The sequence below is a fragment of the Polychytrium aggregatum genome (genome assembly GCF_025602895.1).
Source record: "Polychytrium aggregatum strain JEL109 chromosome Unknown BJ171scaffold_50, whole genome shotgun sequence".
NCBI lineage: Eukaryota > Fungi > Chytridiomycota > Chytridiomycetes > Polychytriales > Polychytrium > Polychytrium aggregatum.
In genome coordinates, this window is record NW_026516252.1 from 307,273 (window position 1) to 319,137 (window position 11,865).

Sequence of the window (11,865 nt, forward strand, 5' to 3'; positions counted from 1 at the left end):
GAGGATTCATTCAGGGACTGACGTGCAATAATATTTGAATATAAATTTTTAATAATGCAATGCTCTGGAAATTGGTTTTGTTTCAAACGATTCCATTGATTACATCATTCGCTTCTTTGAGCGTGTCGATCATCAGCTGGATTCGAGCTCTCTCTTCAACAATATGGTCTTGCTCTTGAAGCAGGTCACTAATTTCTGGAACCTTGTACAGTTTGACATTGAGCTCTCGATATATATGAACCTTTGCAAAAATGACCAACTTGTACATGATTGCTTTGTGAACTTGATCCGTAATTTGCTCTTTGATGATTTCAAAGTATACATTCAGGACCTCCTCTAAAGCGAACCAAAGTATCAGTGCCGTTATCAGGGAAGATCTGAAAACCAAGCTAGTACTTTCATTATGGATACTTACTCAGAAGTTGAACTCGATATTTTTCGCGCTCACTCAATGAGCCTGGGATGATCCTCAGAGGCTGGATAAAAGAGTTTACTTTATCAGAGCGAGTATTCGACAATGTTTGTCCCAAGCCAAGGAAGTGCGCTTTAGTGTGCGTTGCTCTGCTTTCACTTACACCTTGAATCGAATTCAAATCTTTTTGAAGGAATTTTGGGTCTTGGGAGATGGAGAAGTGGCTTTGTTCATCAGTGTTGTCGGGAATCGTTTCAGCTTGTGATATTTCGTTTGCGACGACCCAGGGCTGGGTGAAGAGATCTTGGTGCTTCCGTTGCAATCTTGGATGGCTCATATTGACATATGCTCCTTCCGCAGAGATTATATCATACACAAATGCTTGCGCGGAATTCATCGCATTCTGGAGGAACTCAGTGACAACTTCCTGAAACTTTAATTTGAATAATGGGAATCTCGAACAAAGCTTTAAAAAATTTGATTAGAATAAATTAATAATCAAGAGTCACGGAAATAAGATACTCACAAGTCTGCTCTTGTCTTCAAGAATTTCTTCTGCAATATTCAACAATTCGATATGGATCATGTCTACTAATTCAGTACAGGGCCGTTTTAGTTTCTGAACGGCTTTTCTGGCAAATATCTCGAAGGCTCTTTGGTTGAATATCATATCTTCGGTCATGCCCTATATACGATCGAGGATGTGGTAAATTTAGGTATCAACGAATATTAATATCGATCCTGGCAATGCTTGATTCAAATTTGCCAACCCTTTTTGAAATCAGTTTTATGACTCACGGAAGCTTTTTTGATGCCAACTCGGATCTCCTCATCCGATGTTCCATCGAGAGCATCTATTATTTGAATTGATTCTCTATAAATTTGGTTGATGATCCCCAAAATTTTGGCTCCTCCCTTGAGCTCGATAAATTGGTCTTCAATATCAGTTCCATCTAAAACCTCTTGAAAGCTCCGGTGGAATTCTTCGATTTCATTTGATACGAGATTATCGACCTTGACGAAAATGAATTTAGTCGAAAGTCCTTTCCAAATTACCCAAATATGGTGAAGAAATTGTAATACGAGCGTTTTAACCTACTCCGTCACTTATTTGAGATAATCTTTCATCCTGCAGCAGCTTTTTATGAAGTGAAAGGTCGTTGGTAATTTTTTGCTTGATCGCCGGGAGTGTTTTCTTGATGTGTTTCTTTAAAATCTGTGCGATAATAACTTTTATAAGCTCACACTCCAGTCTTCCACTCATTATTCACATAAAGCATTGAACTAGCTTCTACCTCACTTAGACGCTTTGAAAGAAACTCAGTTCCACACTTGTTGACCAATCCTGGATACTTGGATCTGAAAAACTCTCTTTCCGCCGCCAGAGCTTGTTCAATACTCTTTTTCTCGTTAATATCTTGTTGACATCGATTGACTACGGGGATATAGCCTGATTTACGGAAAGAGTTCAAATTTAGGCAATCAGTCATACTGAAATATCAGAGCCTTGCCTTTAGATTGGTCAGTAACGTATCAAATTTCTCCACTTGAAGTGAAGTGGCATCATCATTACCTAGCGTCAAGTTGATTTGGCTGTTTCTCATAAAACTGACAACATCAGTTCCTCTATCCATCAAATCGACTTTGGTTAAAACTCCGATGGTCCTTTCGCCCTTGGGGTCAACTTTTTGCGCTAGTTGAATTCCGGCTGAATTGGCGAGATCCACATTTGCAGCGGATACGGCAAGGATGACTGTGTTTTCTTTCGATATGAAATGCATAATCATATCTCGGATTTGCTCTTCAATATCGGCGGGCTGATCAGCTCTCCGAGCGGAGATGACACCAGGAAGATCGACCAGAGTTAGGGTTGGAACATGAGGTGAAGAGATTTTGATATTGATAGGCTCTTTGGACACATGGTATTTTCCTGAGAGCTTGTTGCTGGTGATTTCAAGAATTTTGGACTGTACTTGAGAAATATCGCTAAATACGATTTTCTCTGGATATAAAATTTCAGCTCGCTCTTGGGCATAAGCCTCCGGAAGGTTGACGAGTTGGAGGACAAGTGGGCATCGAGTCACCATGCCATCGCCTATAATTTTCAATCATTGGTTTTCATTATACTAATTTTCAGAGCAACGACTTGAGCTCCAATCAATAAGGCAGAAAAATTGAATCGAAAACACAGGATACGTACCTCTCGGAAGGAAATCGCGGCCGACAATATTTTCAAGGACGGAGCTCTTGCCGCTACTTTGGCTTCCAACGACAACAATCTTGAGAATGACAAGTACGGCATTATCAACATTTTGGTTAATGGTTGAAAATAAAACGGCTCATCCGCATCATATTCATTATATTACCATGCCGAATTCCTACCTGAGGGAGATCTATCGAGTGAGAGTATGCAAGCGATGCAAACACATTCTGGAGCTTGTTTACTTGAGGATGTTGAATCAGAGTAATAGTCAATGATCACAATTAGATTTCTTTTCCACGAAAATTCATTAAGTTCAATAATACAGAAACTGAATAGCTAATTCTGAGACTTTGATCTAGAATAATGATTCTCTTGTGGCCTCTCTCCAAGCTTATGTAAGGAGTGAACAAGCGCAAGGACGAAGACCAAGTGCTTGGTATGAGCTTTATTAGCTTTTAGCCCCGAACACCAAAGAACAAGTTTTGTTCGAACTGGTGTTCAACATAGGCTCAGACATGCAGGGCTATTTATAGACCGGGAGAAGGTCGAGGGGCAAAAGTGGGCGAGAAGGGTGGAGCATCACAGAGAAGCGAGAAGGGGGTGCGAGAGTGGCTGGTGTGCAAGCGAGAGAGGCTTGGCACAGCCCGGGGACATGTGCCGAGCGGTGGGGGAGGCAGGAAACCAGTAGACGCGGGTGGCAACGGCGCGTGCTCATGCATGGGGGCAAACAAACACGTGGGGACTCATGATTGGTGCGGAGGGCGAGAGCATGCGGGACAATCTCATTGGTCCGTTGTGATGCTGGTCATCACACTATCTCCTCCTTAAACTACGGCGTGTTCCATCTTGAGTTCTCCTGGGGCCAGGCTTGTCTGGGTAGCGTCGGTGGTACTCCGCGGCCACCGTTGGGGCAAAGACAATGTCGGCGGGCTCCCAACTTCGATCGGTGACCGGGTAGCCTTTCCAATCGATGAGATAGTGCAGCTTTCCGCGCACGAACTTGGAGTCTAAGATCTCTTCGACCTCCCACTCCAAGTTCCCATCGATGACCACCGCAGGGGGCGGCGCTTGCACCCGACCCGGAAGCGAGTTCTTCTTGTAGGGCTCAAGAAGAGACACATGGAACACCGGGTGCACCTTTATGTCCTTTGGCAAGTCCAGGCGGAAAGCCAATGTCCCGACGGCCTCGAGGATGGTGAATGGTCCAATCCTCTGGTAATCCAGCTTCTTGCTTGGGCGAGTGGTGCTGATGTTACGAGTCAGCACCCAGACTTGATCGCCCGGACGCAAGTCGGGAGCCTGGGACCTCCGGAGATCTGAGAAGTGCTTGTAGTCAGACTTTGCCTTCTCAAGATTCTCCTTCAACAGTGCCAGGTTCCGCTGGAGATGTTCAACCCTCTCCGTGGCAGAGGGAACATCAGGGCCGCCAGCGACAACGGGGACTTCGAACCTTGGGTGGAACCCATAGGTTGCCAAGAATGGCGAGGCATGTGTTGACGAGTTCTCGAGGTTATTGTAAGAGAACTCGGCCAACGGCAGCAGCTCGGCCCAGTCATCTTGCTGATACGACGTGTAACAGCGCAGGTATTGGTTGATGACCTGGTTGACCCTCTCAGTCTGTCCATCGGTCTGGGGATGGAAGGCCGTGGACAGACTGGTTTGGATCCCGAGCTGCGTGCAGAGTGCCTTCCAGAACCGAGAGGTGAACTGACTTCCTCGGTCTGAAACCACTGTGTCGGGGTGTGAGGACCACGACAAGCAACGACACTGGACGACCAGGTGCTTGGCGAACAACGATAAGCTATATTACGACTTATCAGATAACAACAAGTGTTGTTCGAACTGCAGATACAAAATGGGTGCAAGAAAGGAGGGGCTTTATAGCCAAGAGGGAAACCGAAGGGCGAAAGTGGGCGAGAGGGGTGGAGCGACAAACGAGGGACGAGATGGGGGTGCGAGGGAGGCGGAGCTGCTAGAGAGAGGGGCGAAGCACAGCGCAGTCGGAGGCGAAGTAAGAGTCATCGGCGCCAGCCAATCAGGGAATACACGCCAAGACAAACAAACATGACTCACGGTGCATCACGCGCAGCAGTCCACACGTGTTCCCAACGTGCATGATCATCACATCATCCCCTCCCCAAACTACGGCCACTCCTGCGAACAATAAGTCCAGGCTTGTCGGGGTACCGGCGGTGGAAGTCGGCTATCTTGTCGGGAGCGTTAACGTAGTTGGCGGGCTCCCAGCTGCGATGATCAGTCGAGTAGCCCTTCCAATCAACGAAATAGCTCAACTTACCGCGGACCAGCTTGGAGTCGAGGATCTCCTGGACTTCATACTCCAAGTGGTCGTCGACGCGGACTGGCGGAGGAGGGTCTTGGATGCGGCCGGGGAGGGTGTTCGACTTGTGGGGCTCAAGGAGGGAGACATGGAACACCGGATGGATCTTGAGATCCTTGGGAAGGTCGAGGCGGAAGGCGAGGGAACCGATGGCTTCGACGATCTTGTAGGGTCCGATGCGCTGGTAGTCCAACTTCTTGCTTGGACGGGTGGTCTTGATGTTGCGTGTTAGGACCCAGACTTGATCGCCAGGAGCGAACTTGGGAGCGTCGGACTTGTGGGCATCCGCAAAGCGCTTGTAGTCCGCCTTGGCCTTCTCGAGGTTCTCCTTCAGCAACGCCAAGTTGTGCTGAAGGTGTTCGACTCGGTCGGTCGCGGAGGGGACATCGAGGCTGGAAGGAAGGACCGGAGACTCGAATCGAGGGTTGAAGCCGTAAGTCGCCAGGAACGGGGAGGCCTTGGTCGAGGTGTGCTCGAGGTTGTTGTATGAGAACTCGGCGAGCGGGAGCAGCATCGCCCAGTCATCCTGCTGGTACGAGGTGTAGCAGCGGAGATGCTGGTTGATGACTTGGTTGACCCGCTCAGTCTGTCCATCGGTTTGGGGGTGGAACGCCGTGGACAGACTGGTCTTGATGCCGAGTTCTGAGCACAGGGCCTGCCAGAACCGCGAGGTGAACTGGCTTCCTCGGTCCGAGACGATGTTGTCCGGGAGACCGTGGAGACGGAAGATGTTGTCGAGGAACAGCGACGCTGTTTCCTCGGCACTTGGGAGGGACCGACAGGGAAGGAAGTGGGCCATCTTGGTCAGGCTATCGACGACGACAAAGATGCAAGTCTTGCCGTTGGACTCGGGGAGGTCGGTGATAAAGTCCATCGTCACCAGAGACCAGGGTCGCGATGCCGTCGGGAGGGGCTGCAAGTATCCAAACGGCTTATGTCGAGGGACTTTCGAGCGTGCACAAGTGTCGCACGTCGAGACATAAGCCTGGACATCCTTGCGGATTGAGGGCCACCAGAACTGCCTCGAGATCAGTGCCCGAGTCCGCCGAATGCCAGGATGTCCAACAGCGACAGGATCGTGGCATGACTTGAGGACGGGGACTCGACACGACTCGGGCACAACGATCTTGTCCATGAAGGTGAGGAGACCATCCTTCAGGACATACTTGGGATCGTTGCGGAGCTGGTCCAGGGACGGGTCCTTGGGTTGCTCCTCGGCAATGAGCTTGAGCAAGTCCACAGGGCGAGTGGAACTTGCATCCGAGGAGCGACGGACGGCACAGGCGAACGACGAAGGTGGCAGCAACGGGGGAGGCTCCTTGGACACAGGTGCGGACGGAGGGACGTAGTCCGGGCGGCGGGAGAGAGCGTCGGCCTTGCCGTTCTTTGGACCGGGGAGGTACTGGATCCGGAGGTCGAACCGAGACAGGAACTGCGACCACCGGGCGTGTCGCTGGTTGAGGATGCGGGCCGACGCCAGGTATTCCAAGTTCTTGTGGTCGGTAAGGACTTGGACTGGGTGTTGGGCACCTTCGAGGTAGTGTCGCCAGACCTCGAAAGCCTCCTTGATGGCCAAGAGCTCCTTCTCATAGATGCTGTAGTTGCGTTCAGCATCCATGAGCGTGCGGGAGTGGAAGGAGCACGGGTGCAGGTGGCCATCGGAGCCGCGCTGGGACAGGACGCATCCGATCGCAAAGTCTGAGGCATCAGACTCCACGACAAAGGGCTTGGATGGGTCGGGGTGCGCAAGGACGGGCTCGGAGACGAAGGCTTCCTTGAGGGACTGGAAAGCCTTGTGGGCGTCGGGGGACCAGCGGAAGACCTGGGACTTCTTGAACAGGAGCGTGAGCGGACCGGCGATCTTGGCATATCCGTCAATGAAGCGACGGTAAAAGTTCGAGAACCCAATGAAGGAGCGAAGGTCGGAGACATTGCGGGGGACGGGCCAGTCGACAATGGCGGAGAGCTTTGCTCGTTCCATCTCGATACCCTTGGGCGAGATGACGTAGCCGAGGAATGAGACCTTGTCCTTGGAGAACTCGCACTTCTCCAGCTTGCAGTACAACTTTGCAGCCTGGAGCTTGGCCAGGACCTGCTTGACGTGATTTGCATGCTGAGTGGGGTCAGCGCTGTAAATCAAAATGTCGTCAAGGTAGGCAATCGCAAAGTTGTCCAGTTCATCACGAAGGACATCGTTGATGAAGTGCTGGAAGGTGGCCGGAGCATTGGTGAGTCCAAAGGGCATCACCAAGTACTCGAACTGGCCGTAACGAGTGCGAAAGGCCGTCTTCCACTCGTCGCCTGCGCGGATACGCAGCAGGTTGTAGGCCCCGCGGAGGTCCAGCTTCGTGAACACCTTCGCGTCCCGGACTCGGTCCAGCATCTCATTGATCAACGGTAAGGGGTAACGATTCTTGACCGTGATCGTGTTCAATGCGCGATAGTCCACGCAGAGACGCAGAGAGCCGTCCTTCTTCTTGACGAAAAGGATCGGAGAACCGGCGGGAGAGGACGAAGGACGGATGAACCCTTTGACGAGGTTGTCGTCGAGGTATTCACGAAGGGCCTTGAGTTCGGGCTCTGACAGGGAGTAGAGCGGTCCGAACTTGGGGGTCTTGCCGGGCTCCAGGTCGATCGGGCAGTCGTACGTCCGGTGCGGGGGCAACGAATCGGCTTCCTGCTTCGAGAAGACTGAGCCAAACGACTTGTACTCCTCGGGGATCGACGTCGAGAGGGGCGTCGGATCCGGATCGGTGGCAGGAAGGACGAGGACTTGGAACACAGTCAGGGGGTCGGGGCTAGACTGTGTGTCGAGGACGGACTGCTCCAACGACTTGTACCTGATCGCTTGGACACGGACAGGAGCGGGGCTGGGAGCAACGGGACCGGGGAGACCAGGACGGACGGAGACGAGACCGGAGGGACCAGGACGAGCAGCACAGGAACAGGGCACCTCACTCGGAACACAATCAGAATAACGTTGAGCGATCACTTTATTCTGATCATCTTCGCGAGTACAAACGGTGCGAGGCGAAGAAGCGAGCACCACAGTGGTGTCGGTAGAGGCACGAGGGAAAACATTGGGTGTGTCGCCAACAAGAGGAAGGGGAGAAGGAGAAACGGAAGAAACGGAAGGGAGGGAAGAGGCATCCACAACCTTGAGGATGTGGTTTGCAGGACGGGGAAGGCAAAGGAGTCCACGAGCCCAGTGGAACCTAGGTTCGATGGACTGCAGCCAGGGATAGCCAAGGATAACAGGTTGGTGGGGAGACTTAATGACATCAAAGGAAAGGTGTTGAGTGTAGTCCCCAAGAACAATCTTGAGGGGTTCCGTCTCAAAAGTGATGGGGCCGGAAGAAAGTGGCTGGCCATCGACACCTTGGACAGGGAGGGGAGTGGATTTGGAAACGAGGGGGACCGAGAAGCGGTCAACAAAGCTCTCGTCGATGAAGTTGCCGGAGGCACCAGAATCGACGAGAAGTTGGCAAGAGAGGGAGCGACCAGAAGGGAGAACAAGAGAAGCGGAGAAAACGGGAGAAGACGAAGAATTCGACGAGACGCACGAAGAAGGCTCGGAGCAGAGATCAGTGTCGGCAGCATGGTTCGAGCAGATGACCAAGTTCGCAGGTGGTGTGGAGATCGGGAGCTCTGTCAAAGACATCTGGGAGCCAGATGTGCCCTTAGAAGAGGCGGGTTTGACAGAGTGCGATCCACCACCGACTACATTGATCATTCCACACATAGCCATGCGTTCGACACTTACCTCATGCTCCTTACCATCGACGCTTGCTTCTGGAGGAAGGGGAGACGGCTCCAGATCTAAGCCTCCACTTAGATCTGGGCCTGGTCGTTTCCCGACTCGAAGTGTTCCTCCTCACCATCATCGTAGACGATGGTTCGGACAACCTTCGAACGGGGACGGGAGCCGGGAGCCTGAGGACGGGAGCCGGGGAAGCGGGAACCAGAGGCGGGAGCACGGGAGCCGGACTTGAGGGGGCAGGACTTGGCGACGTGGCCGGGCTTGCCACAGCGGAAGCAGAGGCGCTCCTGGAAGCGGCGGTTCTTCTCCTCGGGGGTCAGGCGGCTGACGACGGCGGCGTCGATCTGCATCGGCTCGGAGTAGAGAACCGGAGGCTCCTGGGCGGGCGGCTGGAAGGACGGGGTGCGGGAGTTGAAGGCCTGGGTGCCGAAGGAAACAGGGCCAGTGTTTCGGAGCTCGTTGTTGAGCTCGATGATGCGTGCATCGATCTTGAGGCAACGCTCGACGAACGGGACCAAGCGGAGAGGGAGAGGGTCGATGAAGGAGAGGCGCTGCTTGATCTCCCTCGACAGGCCACGGCGGAAGGCGGAGATCTTGGCTTCGTCGTTCCAGGGAAGGTCGGCGGCAACGCGGAGGAACTCTGAGGCATAATCCATGCACGAGCGGTTGCCCTGTGCCATGGAGGACAGGAGCAGCTCGGCAGTGTGGGTGCGGTCGGGATCGTCAAACGCTTGGCGAAAGCGTTCCATGAACGAGTCGAACGAGTGCAGGATTTGATCGTTCGACTCGATCAAGGGAGTCGCCCACTGGAGGGCCGGACCAGTGAGCAAACTCAAGACGTAACCCACCTTGACTTGCTCGGACGGGAACCTGGATGCCTGGAGCATCATGAGCAGGCGGCACTGGTTGACGAAGGGGCGGAACTTTGACCTGGTGCCGTCGAACTTGTCCGGGGTCGGCATGTGCGGGAGCTGTGGGGCGGCGGAAGAATGTGTGGTCCGGAGGAGAACCAGTTCCTCCTGGAGGGCAACGATTTGGGCCTGGAGTTGGTCCATGTGGGCTTTGAAAGTGGGGAGCGAGGATGCAGGGAAGACAACAGAGAATAGAAGGATGAGGGCAGCAACGAAGCCTCAGCCAAGCAGGTGGTCAGACAGAGAGAGGGAGTTCGAACAATATGTGAGGACCACGACAAGCAACGACACTGGACGACCAGGTGCTTGGCGAACAACGATAAGCTATATTACGACTTATCAGATAACAACAAGTGTTGTTCGAACTGCAGATACAAAATGGGTGCAAGAAAGGAGGGGCTTTATAGCCAAGAGGGAAACCGAAGGGCGAAAGTGGGCGAGAGGGGTGGAGCGACAAACGAGGGACGAGATGGGGGTGCGAGGGAGGCGGAGCTGCTAGAGAGAGGGGCGAAGCACAGCGCAGTCGGAGGCGAAGTAAGAGTCATCGGCGCCAGCCAATCAGGGAATACACGCCAAGACAAACAAACATGACTCACGGTGCATCACGCGCAGCAGTCCACACGTGTTCCCAACGTGCATGATCATCACACGGGGAGGCCATGGAGACGAAAGACATTGTCGAGGAACAGTGACGCAGTCTCCTCCGCCGACGGCAGTGAACGCCAGGACATAAAGTGTGCCATCTTTGTGAGGCTGCATACCACCACAAAGATGCAGGTGTGACCCTTGGACTTTGGCAGATCAGTGATAAAGTCCATGGTCAGTGTCCCCCAGGGTCGATCGGCTGTCTGGAGTGGCAACAGGAACCCAAACGGCTTGTGTCGCGGAGCTTTCGAGCGTGCACAGGTGTCGCACGTCGAGACGTACTCTTTGACATCTTTCCGATAGGTTTGCCACCAAAACTGTCGCGATACCAGAGCCAGAGTCCGTCGGATGCCTGGATGACCCACAGCGACTGGGTCATGGCACGACTTGAGCGCCGGAACTCGGCACGACTCTGGGACCACAATCCTGTTCTGGAAGGTGAGGTACTGGCCATTCCAGACGAACTTCGGGTCACGACGGTATTTGTCTAGACCGGGATCCCGAGCCTGCTCTTCGGCTATGAGCTGCAGCAAATCCACAGGGTCACTGCGACTTGCAACCGAAGAGCGGGCGTCTCTGCTTCGGAGCACGCGTATCACCGCGGCAGGATCGAGAAGCAGAGGCGGATCCCTCGACACGGAGGCCGACGAAGGGATGTAGTCCGAGCGACGAGACAGGGCATCGGCCTTGCCGTTCCTCGCACCAGGACGGTACTGGATGCGGATGTCGAACCGAGACAAGAACTGGGACCACCGTGCATGACGCTGGTTTAGGATGCGAGCCGTTGCCAGGTACTCCAAGTTCTTGTGATCGGTCAGAACGGCAACGGGATGCTGGGCGCCTTCGAGGTAGTGTCGCCACGCCTCGAAAGCCTCCTTGATCGCCAACAGCTCTTTCTCGTATATGCTGTAGTTACGTTCAGCATTCGAGAGTGTCCGCGAATGGAACGAGCAAGGATGAAGGCGATCATCAGCACCCCGCTGGGAGAGCACGCATCCAAGCGCAAAGTCCGACGCATCTGACTCTACGACGAACGGCTTGGATGGGTCCGGATGCACCAGAACGGGCTCCGAAACGAAGGCATCCTTCAAGGATCTGAATGCTTTATCGGCTTCGCGGGACCACTGGAAGCCATGCGTCTTCCGGAAGAGCCGAGTCATGGGCCCCGCGATCTTTGCGTATCCATCGATGAAGCGTCGATAGAAGTTCGCAAACCCGACAAAGGATCGAAGATCCGAGATGTTGCGCGGTATGGGCCAATCCAAGATCGCAGAGAGCTTGGATCGCTCCATACCGATGCCCTCGGGCGAGACCATGAAACCAAGGAACGAGACCGAGGTTTTGGAGAACTCGCACTTCTCCAGCTTGCAATACAGCTTTGCAGCTCGGAGCTTCGAGAGGACCTGCTTGACGTGCTCTACATGCTGCGACGGATCAGCACTGTAGATCAAGATATCGTCAAGATACGCAATTGCGAACTGGTCCAACTCGGTGCGCAGGACGTCGTTGATGAAGTGCTGGAACGTCGCTGGCGCGTTGGTGAGCCCAAAGGGCATCACCAAGTACTCGAAGTGCCCATATCGAGTACGGAAAGCT

The 11,865-nt window shown here is 53.3% G+C and overlaps 1 protein-coding gene across 1 annotated transcript; it reads right to left on the minus strand.

Annotated features, from left to right (window-relative positions):
• Window positions 1–32: 32 nt before the first annotated feature.
• Window positions 33–2,854, minus strand: BJ171DRAFT_522916 (P-loop containing nucleoside triphosphate hydrolase protein; the record flags this gene model as incomplete). The annotated part of the gene is made up of 10 exons (XM_053112526.1): window positions 33–336; window positions 416–476; window positions 576–878; window positions 939–1,097; window positions 1,211–1,426; window positions 1,512–1,628; window positions 1,708–1,862; window positions 1,986–2,507; window positions 2,613–2,691; window positions 2,795–2,854. Coding segments are annotated over 10 exons (1,926 nt in total), but the record flags the coding sequence as incomplete, so codon positions are not given.
• Window positions 2,855–11,865: the final 9,011 nt, after the last annotated feature.